Source organism: Aythya fuligula, chromosome 7 (genome assembly GCF_009819795.1).
Source record: "Aythya fuligula isolate bAytFul2 chromosome 7, bAytFul2.pri, whole genome shotgun sequence".
Taxonomy (NCBI): domain Eukaryota; kingdom Metazoa; phylum Chordata; class Aves; order Anseriformes; family Anatidae; genus Aythya; species Aythya fuligula.
In genome coordinates, this window is record NC_045565.1 from 7,994,716 (window position 1) to 8,010,936 (window position 16,221).

The window sequence follows — 16,221 nt, forward strand, 5'->3', positions numbered from 1 at the left end:
CTTTACAGCAGGTTTGAAACTGTTTTTTTGGTTTTTTTTTGGTTTTTTGTTGTTGTTGTTGTTGTTTTTAATTGATTTCAGCTTATTTGCCCTAAACCATACACTGTGCAGGTCACCCACTGGTCATGCAAGATTCACCTATTCTAAACGAAATTGCTCTGGTCATCTAACAAAACCATTTTTTTCTAACTAGCTGTGGTACACAGACAGCTCTTTGGAAATGCACTTTAATTTTACCTGTGTCTCTACAAGGCAGATTCACTCCAGAAATGAAAACTCTTGGCATTTCTCCATTATGAAACACTGAGAACAGAGATCCACTTCTTGCAATTGAGGTAACCGATCAGTTTTGCCTGCTTGTCTCAATTTTCACCCCCTATTACAATAATAAAGTTACCAGTTATTTACTCATCTTTAATCCTGGTGTTCCTTAAAACAAAAGCTCTCTAAAACATTAGGTGTAATGTTCCTAAGGTGATGCTAAACTCATCATTGAAGACTTGGCTTACCACATTTTTCCTTCGCTACAGCACATGATTTTAGCAGTTGTGGCAGTAACATTTCAAATCACGACATTTCCTTCCTCCCGTGCTGCAACTCATCAATATTTTTACTAAAAATCAAAGGTAGAGACCTTAGGAACACAACAGTCAGTTTTCATCTGCCATTTTTACGTGTATGCCTCCACAGTTTCTTGGCAGTGATCTGAGAGAGATGATATATACTGTGCTTTTCCGTCCAAATCCTATTTGGACAATCTGCCTTTCAGGTCAAGGAATAAAATCCAGCGATTCCTATATATGGTGAATAATAAATCTGCATGCTACTTTCTGGGCTTTTATTGCAATAGGGACACAATGCTGTTCTATTTATAAAGGTCAAGTAAACTGGATGCAGTCTGCAGAGCTCTCATATCTCTGTATTATTAAAACAGAATATTTAGACAGCCCCTTTCAGAGACAAAAACAAATCTCAATAATATTTTTGTCCCTCCGATCTCAGTTGAGGTATGCATACAATTTTGTGTACACTGTGTACATGACAATGAATGTTTATTTGTTCTTCATTTGAATTATGACAACTGTTATTTTTGAAACACTCTATAACATTTTAACAGGTTGTTTGAATAAGCCACAGCTATAAATCCTGCTCAGTTGTCAAGCAAGGAAAAAGCTCTGCATTACCTTGTGGGCAAGAAAATAAACTGCCCAGACGGCAAAGGGGGCGGGGGGAGCGGATGGGAGCAAGGACGGGGTTAAACAGTGCTTAATACACTTAATCTGGGTACCCAGAACAAAATAGTTGCCTTCAGCCATCCTCCAGGAAAGGAATGATGCCCACACTTTCACACAAATTGTCGAGGAGGTCATACGATGACTAAACAACACACAAAGCCAACACTATTTTCCTTAAATCTTCCTCAACTTTGTTAGAAGCAGCAAAGGTTTTCTAATCCTTAAATCAAGATCTCAAATTAAACAGTACTTACTATCATGTTGATGATTGTGGTGCAGTAAAATGCAGAGGCCTGCACACACGACCACTTTAATTGCATAGCTAATAGCACCCACGGATATGCAAGGACTGCAAACAGCCCTTCCGGACTCCAAGAAAGGCAGCAAATGAATGATCAAACAATGAAATCCTATCTATCTAAACCAATCTCTATAACAGCATTTACAGCTAAACGCTGAAACTTGCTGTGAACCCAGAAAACATATAAAATTCCTCACCTGACCCTGGTTTTTGAATTTCTGATGACATTTCGTCTTTAATGTTCTGCTACCATGGCCTCCAAGGCCCGGCAAATGCTGAGGACTGTGCCATGCTATCGAACCAACATCGAAGAACACGAGTGCAACCAAACACGCAGCTGAGGAAGAAGATATCTCCACAAGTTTCAGTTCTACAGCTGTCATCTTTCTCCCCCAAGCAGTTCAGAGAAATCTACAGAGCCAAGAGAGGTCAAGGCGAACGAGAAGTGACAGACAGAATTACGACTTGCAGGTACTCTAATTTCATGGCTTGGACAGGTATGCCCAGTACACCCAGCTGGAAGTTAAGCAGCAGAAATCCCAAGTGAGCAGCTGTACCTTCCAAGAATTAAGCTGGGCTCTACATAGCTTTTAGACTAGGGGAAAAAAAATCCAAAGAGTCTAGCCTGAATTTTAACTACTCAGACCTGCCAGGTGTTCAGATCCCTGGGATATTCCTAGTAGCAATAAGCCGTATTTTACAGATTTCTGTGTAATGTATTCTCAGGTGAATGCCAAAAGAAAACCCTAAATAAATCACTCATTAACCTACATCTGTATTGTTTTGTTATTTAGGTGGAAACTTGGGGAAAGTTTCTCCTCCTGTGACAATAAATGCCTATTAAATGAGAGCACCGGAATTTTAAGTGACCTATTTTTGCTAAAAACTTTGCCTTGTAGTTTGCTATTTAATTAGCTATGAAACCTAACTGCTAATCACCAATTGTTCATGCTTATGAAGGAATCAGAGTTAACATTATCTGTGATAAAAAAAATAAGACTTTGCAAATGATGGTTAATCAGCAAGGATAGCCAGACAGACCAAAGCCTACAAAATAAGTACATCTGAGAAGGAAAAACAAAAAATAAAGTAATAAACTAACTTCATGCTGTAGTCAGGCCACCTTTGAGGTTGCAAGAAGCATTTCTTGTAGGCATATGAAATCCTTCTCTTCTAATACTGAAACAACAGTCTGAAAACTCCCTCTCCTCATCTGCTCTGGCAAGAAGACTACAATATTTGCTTCCTTGAATAAAGTAACACCCATAGAGAAATAAAGGGCTAAGCACACAATCACTACGAACAGCAGTGCCAGAAGAAGAGCCCACTGCAGGGGAAGAAGTTACAGGTGGCATCAAAAACATCAACTATAAGTGAAAATGCTTAATTAATTTATTTATTTTTCTTTAGCCATATGCTGCTTATTATGGATCAATAAGGTTTTGGTCACAGAGTAGAGTTTTGGGGGCTTGGTTGTTGTTGGTTTTTTTTTTTAAACATTAACTGTACTGTAACTAGAAGAGCCTGTGGATGAGAGAGAGCACAAGCCTGGACACAGGGGCTGTACACCCAAAAGCCTGCCTTTTTCATTTTCAGCTGTAACAGATGTCCTCTCCGTACCACTCAGAATTACTCTTTTTGCAGCGAACAGAAGCCATGAACAGCCAAGACATTTGCAGACAGTATAAAAAGCGGTTTTGGGGGTGTGAGGGGGAGGGTCAAAGGCAGAAATCTGTTTATTTGGCACCTAAATATAGCCCAGTTAATTCAGCAAACATTTTTTCTCAACTACATGCTATTTTGTCTATATTTAGAGGCTGTAAGGAACCAGCTGTAGCATCACCATTTTATTACATTCTCCGATGGGGAATTCACTTTTGTTCCCCAGAACAAATCTCCGCTGTAAGCAACCATGACCACTCACCTGAGTCTTGGGTATAAAAAGTCAGTTTTCAGCTGAAGCCCCAGCAGTAGGATGGGCTCTTAACCTCAGCCTTACATGAAGGGGCTCTGCTCAGATACACCTGGCTGTGAACCAAGCCTCTAATAATCAAAATGGACACATCACAAACCTACTATTCGAGATGAGCCACACATTGATTAGGTATTTCATTCAACAAGATATGGGTGCCAGTAAAAGACAGGTTTCAACAGGCTGCATTCAGAATAGAAACTGCTTCTAAGAAAAGCCTTTTTAGATGGTAAACAAAAGTAGGTTTCAGTGTTTTGAGATGCTTGTTTAAAAAGCATTATAGCCCTCCAGATATTTTTCTTTAATAGGATCACATACCTGCGCACCTGCAGTATGAGGAGGCAAACCTTTTTTGCAATTAAAGTTATTGTACATTAGGGCTAGGGCTACACAGAATGATTTTTTTCCCTAATCGCTTAAATCTTGCCTGTTGAGGGTTTATCGTATGGACAAATCTCTGCCAGTGCAGCATCTGATTTATCTCTTTAGATGAGTACGAAAGGCACAAACAGACAACTGATTTCACTTCTCAGAAACACTCGCGGGTACTTTTTGTAAAGCATAGGCAATAGGCAAAAAAGGATAGCTTTTTACTCAAAAAAAAAAAAATCTACAATTTTTCTCCAATGCTTTCACGCTAATTTGCTGAGACAGCTGTCCTTTATTCTCAGTATATGTACTGTAGAAAAGTGCACTTGAGTCTACAAAGCAATCTAGAGAAAATGGTATCAGGGAATTCAATGGCCATGTCTGAGCAATCCCAGGATCGCCAACATGAGCAGATAAAAAACAGACTTTCAGGTCTTCCAGAAACGTGCAAAGCACGAGAAAGGTTTTAACCAAGCAGATGATGTCAGTGCAGAGAAGAAGGCTTGCCCAGCAGCGCGAGCAGGACTGACCACGCTGTCCATCTCCCTGTGGTGGACCTGGAGGCCCTACCCTTTCAGGCCCTACACAAACAGAGTAGCAGTTCATGATGCTTATGATTAAACCTGCTCATGGTTAAATAGCTTCCCTCGTCTGTGTGGTCCTACAGACAGAATTTTGGCTCACATGCCACTAAGTCCAGTGAGTTTAATCATATCATTGGATTCCCAATTATAACACATACACATCACAGACTGCATCAAGATTTAAAAAAAAAAAATATCCACTGCAAAAGAAAAAAGCAGATACAGTTTCACTTTAAACCTGCATCAGAAGGAGTCCCTATAGCTCAAAACCAATGACAGCGAAAAGAACCACCATGCTCCAGAGGTTAGGTCCCCACCTGAAATTTGAGTGATGTGGGCTCATGTGCCTCACCCTGCCCAATTTCAAAAAAGCCCTGTAAGCGTCCATCCTCACTATGTTGTTGGGACAGACTCACACCCTGTGGAAGCTTTTCCATTTGTACCTGCGCATACCGCAACTATGCCTCGAGACAGGTTTATGCATCCCGAGTGAGGCTCTGAGCATTAGGCTACTGGCGACCTATCTGAGCTCCTTTTGGCTTTCAAAAAAAAAAAAATTACCAATTACCTGCTGTGTTTATGCAAAACTAATGGACTAAGGGCATGAAATCCAAAAGCTACAGTTTGTTTATGCTGTCCCTTTTGGGCTTGCTTTGCCTCCCTAAATAACAGCAACAGTTGTACAATGTCTGAAGGAAAATCAGTTGGGGATTTAAGAGGGAAATGATAATTAGTTCCTAGTCATGGACAACACATGCTGGTGAAGTACCTACCACAGCGGCTGAGGAACTAGCACCCACAAAGCAGAAGGCAGAGCAGCTGCTTCAGGCACAATGGGAGTAGAGGCCACGTCTGCAAGCACACAGAGCCCAGCATCACTCTCAGCAGTGCCTAACACCCAGCCACCAGCAGCAGCACACAACAATCCCTTGTTCGAAGGTACTGGGTAAGGCACACTGGTATTCAGGCTCACTGCATCTGCAGAAAACACTTCTTGACAGTGCACGCCCTCCTGCAGGTGCATTAATAAACATAGCAAATAAATGGAGAGAAATAAGACCGATAGTTAGCGTTCCCTTGGGACCCCTCTAATGAAAGACCGCTGGGTCGCAACACAATATCCATCACACAACAGATCACTGTGCTGCTGCCAAAAAAAAGGCCACATGAGCTCTTCCTGCCAACGCAAGCTGCAGCTCTGATACACCCTGTCAGAGTCAGTTAAGCAACAAAATAAGAGAGCTGCACCACCTGTGCCCTTCTCCAAGCAGAAGTGCTCTGAAAGTTCAATTATCTTCCTGCAGCAACAAGTCTAACTTCAAATGGCAACTCAAAGGCTGGGTCTTCCTTTCAAGAACTGCAAGGAATGCTCTGAAGCAAGATATCTTCAAGTAAGCATAGAGTATCTGCATTATTTAAGCTCTCCCTATGTCCTCATTATCATAGTATCTGAGCACATTTGTGTCTGGGTATACAGCTAATAGAGAAAAGCCATCATCTCTCCATCCTTCATTTCTCTTGTGTGCCTTGCAGATCTGCACTTCTACTAGAAAAACAGAAAGCAATCATGTATTTGATGAGCAGGAGATGTTACCTCCCCTTCGTGCAATTGCTCTGTTAACAGGATCTAGAAGTGCAAAGATGTGTAAGAAAAAAGCGCATGTACACACACACACCCCAGCTCAGCACGTTCTCAAACACCCAGCATGTTTTAGCCACACCATCAGGGCGCTGGGCCCTGAGGTAGGTATGGCATGAAGGCAGGCCCATCCCGCTCCCAGCTGAGATTTGGCCACTAACTAGGCCATCTGTACACCCCCCAGCAGCGAGAGCCAAGGATTCAGCCCATGGGCATGACTGCAGGATCGATGACCAGCATATGATTCTGCTACCGCCTCACAGTGCTGCGATGTTTTGGCAATGGCACCTCAAGGCCATTACTGCTGACTGACAGCCCTGACATGAAGCAAAGTGCAGCTCTCGCTGTGGGTCCCTTTCAGTGTTAGTTCCTTTGGCCAGGGGAAGCGTTATCTGGCTTTCGTCTGAGCCGAGCGAGGGCCAGGCAACCCACCTGACAGAACTGCTGTTTCCCCTAACGGGAAGCCTTGGGACATCACATTTGATCCGTCACAAGTCAATGGATCCTGCACAAACTGGCCTGCTAGAAAAGCTGGACTGTCAGGAAAATCAAGCTTCCTGCACCATCTCATGCTGCAGCCACTGGAAGCTTGCTGCCTCCTGATGTATAGAAGGAATGAGGGAGGTTTCTTTGGGAGATGTAAAGTCTTGACCGTAACAGATGGGACAGCTTTGTGGCTGAGGGAGAAGATGAGCAACCATCTGTAGGAAGAGAGAAAAACCCTGGGGAAATGGAGGAGCAGGAACAGGAACAAACAGTCCAGGGAAGTAACTAAGGGCCAAGAAGAAAAGGGAAGGGAGACCCTTTCCTGAGAGGAGCAGTCTGCTCTGCCACGGCAGGCAGGAAGGCCAGACCTGTGAGGGCTCAGGAGCACAGAGCCAGAGTATGTGCTGTGAAAGGGACAGGGAGGACATCCAGCGCATGCGGGAACCTCAGCAGAAACTTGGAAGCAGAGATGGAGGGAACACATGCAACAAATTCAGCCCACAGACCGCAGTTTGCAATCCCACCACAGGTCACTCCTGGAAACTGGAAGGATGTACCGTTTCCTTTACCCTCCTCAGCCCCCTTTACAACTCCTGAAGGCCCAGTTTCTCCATCCGCCCTTCTTATGGCAGGAAGAGAGAAAAGAAACCCTACTGCCTTGTCTGCCTGTTCAGCAAGTCTTTGCTGCTGCCTACCCCGCACCTCTGCAGCCTCCCAGGCAGGTATCAAACTGTCTGGCAAGCTGCCGTCATCACAGGACCGGTCTCTGTGACAGCTGCATTGAACAGCACTGCTCAAGATCATGTGTCACTTATCCTGTGTCAGAAGTATTTACTTCACACATTCATTAAAAAAATAAAAAAATAAAAATAAAATCGAACGACAAACATAGTAGTTGCCAAAAAACGCGCGTCTCCTGTATGTGATCAGATTCAGCTAACTTTGCCAACTTTGCTCATAACCCATTGCAGGATTTTACCAATTTAAACCATACCAAAACTTCAAGGCAAACATCTGTATGCATTTATGCATGTATTTCCAACTCAGAAAGGACAATCTCCCATTTTAACTAAAGAAATTTCTCAGGCTTCTAAGAGACATGATTTTCAAGGCCTATCAATAGCAACTAAAACAACTGGTATTGTTTTGAACAAGTACAAACTTCCAGCTGCATGGCGTTATTTGCATCACTTTTGGTTTAACTACACCTTCATTATCTGCTTGCCTATTGTCACCTCAATGTGCTGTTTCAGTCATAAAGTGATTGATTTCTTCTACTCATTAGAAACATCACACACCAGGGAAGTTATTGTCTTCATTTGGATTCGTTTGCCTGTGGATTACAAGAACATGAATTCCCCTCACCCAGTGGACTTTTGAGAAACTTGCATCCAGTAGGCAGTTTAAATAGTAATAAGCACTGACAGATCCAGATCCCAGGGACCAACTTACACTGGGGGCAGGGATGTGATGAAAATCTAAAGCCGTGGCTCCATGTCACCACATATTTACTCTTTTGCTCCTGAGTCTGAATTACACTCTATAGCCATTCCGCTGCAGAAGCCAACAGCGCTAATACATTTCCGAAGCACTGGTGATATTTGTAAAAAAATCCATATACACCACCATTATCAAGATTAAATGGTTTTATATTCTAATAAAAGTTCATCTTGTGCTAATGTACTACACCTATACATACAGTATGCATATACATGCACACACAACTGTCATTATGTCCATTTCTTGGAAGCGAAGATAGTAACGCTCAGGCATGTATAAGAGTACAGCTCCTTTCCAGCTGAGCCAGACAGCTACGTTATGATTTCTCCTGTTCATCCCAACTACCCACCACCTCACAGAACATGATATGGCTTTATTTCAGTGATATAAACTGCCACCAACAAACAAGCACTAAATAGAGTCCAAATAACCCTAACTCCACTTTGCAACGTCAGGGTCTAGGAGCCCATTTTCTACTTCAAAACCACACACCAGTGTTCAAGTTTGGCTGTATGTGCTCAGGCACTAGTTTCCAAGGAAACCAGGGACTGCATGAACATTGCAAAATGCAAGTCCTGTGCTCACTGTTCCACAAGTACGCTGTAGATATCTCCGTGACACAAACCCTCCCAGGTAGGTACTCTACCAGTGTTTCAAAGAGACCTTTATACAATTTCAGACTTTCGGATGTCAGTGTACACAGGACATACCGAAACAATGCTAATACATGCAACCAAGACACTTTCTATAGACACACAGAAAACAAGAAAGGAATTATTCGATAAAGGAGTTGTTTTAGGCTCCAGTGTAACAAATACTTTTTTTTTTCCTGCTCTATTAGATCTTCGAAACAAAAATAAGCTGCACAAAATGTGAATGGCATGGACTTCTCTGCCTGCACATACCCTCTGGAAATGTCAAAACAGCAACTGAAAAACATCTGCAGAGGTATTTATCCTTTAGCCAGCTACAAATGCATTTTGGCACCACAAAAAGCCAGAAGACAAGAAATATCAGCAGCACAGGCAGCTAGGGGTGTCATTTAAGACAGTAATCAAAGCAGTCTCCCAGGACCATTACCTTAAGAGAAGGTTCACGTTCATTGACTTCTGAAATTTTAGCATACCACAGTATCTATTCCAAGCAGCATAAGCAATGAAACCATTACATATCAAGCTGCTGTAGGATTTGTTGTTTTGTTGTTGTTGTTGTTTTGTTTTTGTTTTGTTTTGTGTTTGTTTTTTAAACTCTGCAGCGGAGCATCTTCCCCCTTGACTCACACTCTGCATCAGGTCCTCAGTGAGAGGGTGTTCAGTACAGGCATGAAGTCCTTTCCCCTTCCAGCAAGTCTGCAGGACAGGTCGCTGCTGGAGGACGAGTAGCCTAAAGCCTTGCCCACATACATTTTTGCCCACTATCAGCACACTGATCTGGTGAGTTTTCTGACTCATTTCTGATACGTAGAATGCATATTGTATTTAGCAACACAGGATGCAAAAGCTCAGGACAACTTTCACAGCATGTCTGAAGAGATGGCATTCATGCCCAAGGCCAGGGATCTTAGTTTCTGCTGATGTACTTTAAAACTACCCATCAACAGCATCCATCCAATAATACAAAGAGGGGGAAAAAAATCTCTAGAAAGTGAATTTATGGAGACTTATTAGAAATTAAAAATATGTTAATGACAGCCCTTTGTTAAGAGCTATTAGCTTGCTTAAAACTACTGTACTTGCTGAATAGCTTTGTTTTGCAGTCACCAAAAAAATCAATATAGTTTCTAAACAAAAGTTGTTTTGCTTAAAAACGTTGTGTTTTACACTATGCTGCTAAAATAAATATCCAAAAGCTGCAGAGATTCAGAGAGCTTTGTGTTGCTTGCTGCTACTAAGCAAAACTAAAAATAATTGAAATTGCACTGAAGTTTACTCTTGCCACCACTACTCAAAGCAAGAATCAGACACAAAATGACAAAACAGATGGTTTTAATACCTTTGTCCAACAAATTACTTTTGACCTTCCTTTGAATAAAAACATGTCTGGTCATTACAGTTTACAGTTGGCATAAAAATTACCTGCGTAAACAAGTGTACTTCAGAGATGACCCAGACACTACTTGGATATAGAAAAATCTTTGTCCCCTGCATAATTAGATACAATACAGTTATTCCTTACCACTGCTAGTAACCTGAGTCTCAGAAGGCTGAATCATATGAAGAGCAAACCTATCAGCAATCTCAAACTGCCACTTCACAACACATTGAGTGGCACAGACTTCGAAGCATGAGTCACGTGCGTGCTCCTGTGCAGAGGAAAGCCCCATCCACCAGCACCACAGTACTTTGCTACTGCCAAACCAGACCTGTCAAAACAGAGCAAAATAACATTTGACTGACTTGCATTCTCCACTATCTTCGCCATGCTGCACGCAAAGCTCCTGTCAAGGAGCATATAACCTTTCACAATGGAAACCCATCCCTGCAAAGCAAGAGATACGGGTTTCTGAGCTCTCGGACCTGCTGTGTGAGCACGCTGGGTGCCTGGGAGTCTCTGCAAGCTGCCTCGGCTGACCACACAAGTAGGGGAACAGCGGGCACCTCGTCCCTTCCATAGATCTCCTACCTGTGGAGAGGTGTTGCCCCATTGCCTCAAAACCTCTAAGTCCCCCATACCAGTGAAGTCCTAACCCTAAGGTCCCAAAGTCCCCTGAATCACAAACACCCACTGACTTCGGTGGATGCCAGAGCTCAATCAGGAATTAGCAGGAATTTCCAGGCATGTAAATTCTTCTTTAGGACAACACTGACACTCAGACTGAATCAACGTTACGTCACATAGCAACCCCAGCAGTTAATTACACTCAGATCATAAATTAATTCCAACTGGTCCCATCACATGGAATTATATTTTGATACCGGGGAAAAAAAATATAAGGTTGCATCACTGTTGCCTGTTTACATCCATTGCTGCTGACTGCTTTTGACATTCTGTGCTGTGTGACACCAAAACCTGAACGCAGCACGACTGTAGAGGCCACCACTCCTTGCCTGGTTTCATAGCTCCTGCGTTACTTTTCAGGAAGCAATCACTCCAGGAAGGTTGTCTCAGCTCCTGATCACAGGCCCCTCACTAACCTCTGTTTTGAGTGGTTAAATTATGTTGCAACCATCCTCTAAATTATTGTAGAAACAGGAATGTGTGCATTTTTTTAAAAAAGGGGCTGTTGTTATATTTGGAACTAGTTTAAGAGTTGTTATTAATGGACGGCTCCTAGGTACTTCAGCATAGACATCATTTATAAATATCAGCAGATAACTTTATGCAAACACTCTAAATATGAAGTGCTTTTCAAATATTTCTGTTTCTTTGTTATTACTATTATGATCGCTTAAAAATATGCCCCTGGCCCATACAAGATATGCACATTTGCCTTCAAAGCATCGCTTTAGCTGTTGAAGGGATTTTGTTAAATCTCTTGTATGTACGTTGTACTTTCCCTAAGGCTATGCAACCAAATATGGGTTTTGTTTTTTTAAGACCCAGAACTCTTTAACACCACACACAGGCTGCTCCTCCCCTCCAAAATGAATATAAGATTTTGGCAGATTTCCCAATTTTACATTCAAAGCATTCCTAAGTTTGTTAACTCATAAAAACAAGTCTTTTTCCATCTTACTCAACAGTTTCTATAAATGACACAGCACTTTGCCTCATCTCAATGAAGGCAATGACAGAGCACACGCCACCTCTGACAAGAGAAGACCGGGCCCTATAAATCCTTCATGCTCATTAGCTCTCCGCTTTGGTTTCCATTCCACTCGTACAATTTTTTTCCTTCTGGAAAACAAAATATGCTGATTACACAATCTTCCATCAAAAAGAAACCATACAGCAGGGGCCGATCACAAAAGGAAACATCATTTTAAAGTAAGAGTCCTGGGTGTTTTCCCACTGTAAGTGCAAAATAAGGAAAGCAAAGAAACAAATGCTACAGCTTCCTAACTGAAAAAGCTTGTTCTTCAGTCTGCAGCTTTGTAAAATGTTAATTGAAATAACTGTTGGTACAAACTTGGTCTCACAGTACTCTTTTAAAGCTGACAAGCTGTTAGCAGTCAGAATATATCCTGCAAGAGGTCAAAGGTGTGGAAAAACAAACAGAGCAGCAATTCTAGGAGATGAAGAGGAGATAAGGATATGTCATGGCATTTTGCAGCCAGGGAAAAGCATCCAGCATTCTCAACAGTCTTTACCAACAAACTCCAGTCACTTCTTGAAACCTTTGGGGTGAAGAAAAACAAAACAAAACAAAACACTTTAGACAACCTTAATCTAGTAACTTCAATACAAAGACTGATAAAGATGCAAATGTATGACTTATCTCATTGGTCTCATAACTGAGAAGAAACTGGCAGGATGTGTCCCTCTGCATATTTTAGCTATATACTCCTCACATGAACTCCCATTTCACGTTAGTAGGATTAAAAAATAATAATAATAAAGCCAAAATAAGCACAATATTGCAACAGGGACTGAAACTGAACGCTCTGAAACAGATTTAAAAAAAAAAAAAAACTATGTGTATCTTAACCAGCGGTTTTTCTGCATGCAAGGTAAGGCCTTGCAGGAATTTTCATGCTATTTTTCCCTAAGAGGCAATTAAATTTATTTTCACACTTAAAAGACATTCAGAGTTTAATTATTTTATAACCAAGAATCTTTCATGTGGCATCAAAACAGCTTCCACAGATGTTTTACCACAGACAGACAGACAAGTAACACAAGCTATCATGCTTTCATGATCAGCAATCATTTCCAATGGGCTTTTGCTGGCCCATATAACATCCAGGTGCCTTAGGTGCTCCACCAGATCAGGAGGTCATACCCAGCACCACTTCGCCACTCAGCTGAAAAGGGAAGGAAAAAAAAAAAAAAGGAAAAAAGCTGCAAATACAGGCAAGCAAACAATGGATTCTTTCCTTTGTCCTCTTGGCGCTCCTACTTTGCATAATGCTGAAAAACGGGCAGATACCAAAGGCTGGATCCCATCACCTCAAGAATTCTTCAAGTTCAGCAATTGGGAAAAAAAGTCAACCCTGCCTTTTATGTTTTAATTGTGGTTGGCTTCTAGCTCCTTTCTACCCTAACCTCCAGTACCACCATAAACCATTGTTCTGAACATCAAAGTATCGTAAAGATTGTGTTCTGTTTGTTTAATCAAGACAAGGGCTTCTCAACCACACGTGAGCAGACTGTGCAAGTCACATGTAGAAAAGTGTAAGAAAAATCACAATTTAAGTATTAACGATACCAATAAATTAAAGTAGTTGTGCTTCCTCACCCAGTTTCCCAGACATAGACACCACGATGAGAACAGCTTATCGGGATTTTAATGGTAAGAACTCCAGGCAAAGCAGAACACACGGCTCTTGCTTCTGCTTTCTTTTACATAGGGATATCTTCCTTTCCACTGAAATGTTCAAATTAAAAATGCTCAACAGTGCCATACCTTATGGATTTAGAAAGTGCCTGAAATGACCACCAATCTCCAGGACACCGCATTGCCTCAGCAGGCATCAATCCTCTGTTGTAAGGCTTTGAGAGCTGACCACAAAACACGACTGTTCAGGCAGAACTGTGAATACTAGAGCAGAGCACGGTCCTGAAGCTGTGAACAGTGATCTTTCCCACCTCAGCAATTAAGGTGTGAAGCAGTAACTCAGCCTGGAGTATCCTAAATGGCATCGGAGTATTGACCGTGGAAGGTCAATATTAAATACAGCTTCAGGCAGGTAGCATGCACTACGCTCCAAGTGAGGCTACAGGAAGGCATTTATGGAATGAGAAACTAAAATTCAAACCAGAAAATGTTAATTCAAAGCTTTGACAGGCTTCCTATGTATTTCACTGCATGGCTCAGAGACTGAAGGTTTGCTCTGCTTAAAGTTGGAGCTCTTTCACAAGCTCTGGGCGATTCAGCATACAGCTCTATCAGTTAAAACGCAAGAACCACCACGTCTGATGTGCAGCAGCGCGGGTTTCTCCATACCAAACCCTCTGGGAGCGAAACCTTGACCCGCCACTGCCCTCAGCTCCCCACCACCATTTTGTGCTCGGACATCAAGGGGTGAGCACGCATACACTCGTGAGAGAAAAATAAGTGTTTCTGTCAGCGACAGGCTGGCGTACAGTGGAAATTATAGCCCAGTCCCTCACGGCAGACTCATTGTTTGCTGTTTGGGTGTGCTGTATGCTAACTGAAGGTACCACAGGTGTGCTCGCGGTGCCAGAGAGCACCAGCCCTCGGTCCCTCACCGCTCCTCAGCTGCCTTACGCTAGCTATGCTAGCTAAGAGCTCGGGCTGCCAGGCGGCCGGGCACCGGGGCAGGGGGACGCTTTCTGCGACCACCACAGCATCGCCCCGCCGCTGGGACGGATCCCGATCCGCAGCCGTTTGCCTTAAAAGGGCAAAATATCTGTGGACAACCGGCAGCGGGGAGGGATGGAGGGCGGAGAAGGGGTAGCCTGCCCCCGCCACACGGCGGCTCCTCGGGCCCGGGCCCGGCCGAGGGTCCCGGCCATGGCAGCCGCCTCCTGGGGCGGTTGCCGGGAGACGGCGGGGCCCCGCCATGGCGGCGAGCAGGGCAGGGCAGGGCCCAGGCGGCCCGGCTCCGGCCCCGCTCTCGCTCTGCACCGCGGGCAGCGAGCGGCAGCTTCGGCGAGGGCGATGGGGAGCACCTGGGCGCCTCGCCCACGGCACCTGCGCGGGTGCGGGGCGCTTTCTGGGTGGGTTTTATACGTATTATTATTAATAATTTATTATTATTATTATTATTATTATTATTATTATTATTATTATTATTATTATTATTATTATTATTTTGGTGGAAGGCTCCGCTGCCTTTTTGCAGGAGGGATGCGGCTGCCAGCCGGGTCAGCGCCGCGGCCACGTGCGGCGGCGACCTGCGTCCCGAAGCTGGGGGGGAGGGGGGGGAGGAGAGAAAGAAAAGAAAAAAAAATAATAATGATGGAAAAAAAACAACTAGGGGGACGTTCTGGCCGCGACCCGGCGCTCCCGTGCCCTCTCGGTTCCGCGGGAAGATGTCAGCCGCCGGCCGGGCGCCTGCAGCCCCGATGCCCCCCGTCCTCCTCTCCCCTCGGGAGCGCCGCGGCTCAGGGACCGGGGGGCTCCGCTCCCCCCACGAAGCCGCCGCGGTCCGCGCAGCCTGCAGCGAGGCAGGACGGCGACACCCGCCCCATCCCCGTCCCTGCCGCTCTCCCTGCCCGCAGCCCCGCCACCAGCTCCCCCCCTTCCGCGGAAGCTTCGCCCCCTCGCCGCCCACAGCCCCCGGCCGGCCACGCTCCCAGCGGCCGGGCGCGGAAACTCCGCCGGTGCCCGGAGCTCGCAACTTTCCCGGAGCTGCAGGCGACCGCTCAGCCGTGCTTACTGCGGGCTCTTGGGGTAGAAGGGGAGGGTGACGTGGCTCAGGTCCTGGATGTCGAAGGCGGTGGGCTCGGCCGAGATCGCCTGCCGCTTGGTCCGCTGCTCGCCCTGCAAGGTGCCGGCGCTCTGCTGCTGCGCCTGCTGCGTGGCGGGCCGGATCACCGAGCGGTACTTGTCCAGCTCGTTTTGCAGCTTCTGGATCAGTTCGTCCTTCTGGTCCAACTCCAGCTCCAGCTCGTCGATGAGCGCATCCCGCTGCCGCAGCTCCTCGATCTTCTCCTGCAGCGCGTACTGTAAATCCCGCAAAGTGCCCATGCTCCCGCCGCCGCCGCGCTCGCCCCTCGCCTGCCGCCCGGCAACTTTCCCCCAGGGCCGCCCGCAGCCTCCCCGCCCCCGGCCCGGCTCCCCCCCACCCCACCCTGGCCCCGCTCCGGCCCCCGGGGCCCCGCCGCCGCCGCCGCCGGCCCCCGCGGCCCCGGAGCCGGCTGCGCGAGGGGCGCTCCCGCTCCACCGGCGCCAGGCGAGGCAGGAGGACGGGCGGGAGGCTCGCACACGCCCGCACACACGCGGCGGGCAGGAGGGGGCGGGCGGCCGGGGCCGAGCCCGCCGCGGAGCTCCCGCCGCCTGCCGGGCCGGGGGCAGCGCCCGGGGCCGCGGGGGGCCCCCCCTGGACGCCCCCGCCGAGGGGAGGCCG

The 16,221-nt window shown here is 45.5% G+C and overlaps 1 protein-coding gene across 1 annotated transcript in view; it reads right to left on the minus strand.

Moving 5' to 3' along the window:
- PRKG1 (protein kinase cGMP-dependent 1) overlaps nucleotides 1-15,884 on the minus strand; it is a 429,172-nt gene extending 413,288 nt beyond the window's left edge. Inside the window, 1 exon segment of the mRNA XM_032190692.1 lies at nucleotides 15,532-15,884. Within this exon segment, the coding sequence (XP_032046583.1) occupies nucleotides 15,532-15,842 (311 nt within the window). The 5' untranslated portion in view covers nucleotides 15,843-15,884.
- Between the last annotated feature and the right edge of the window lie 337 nt (nucleotides 15,885-16,221).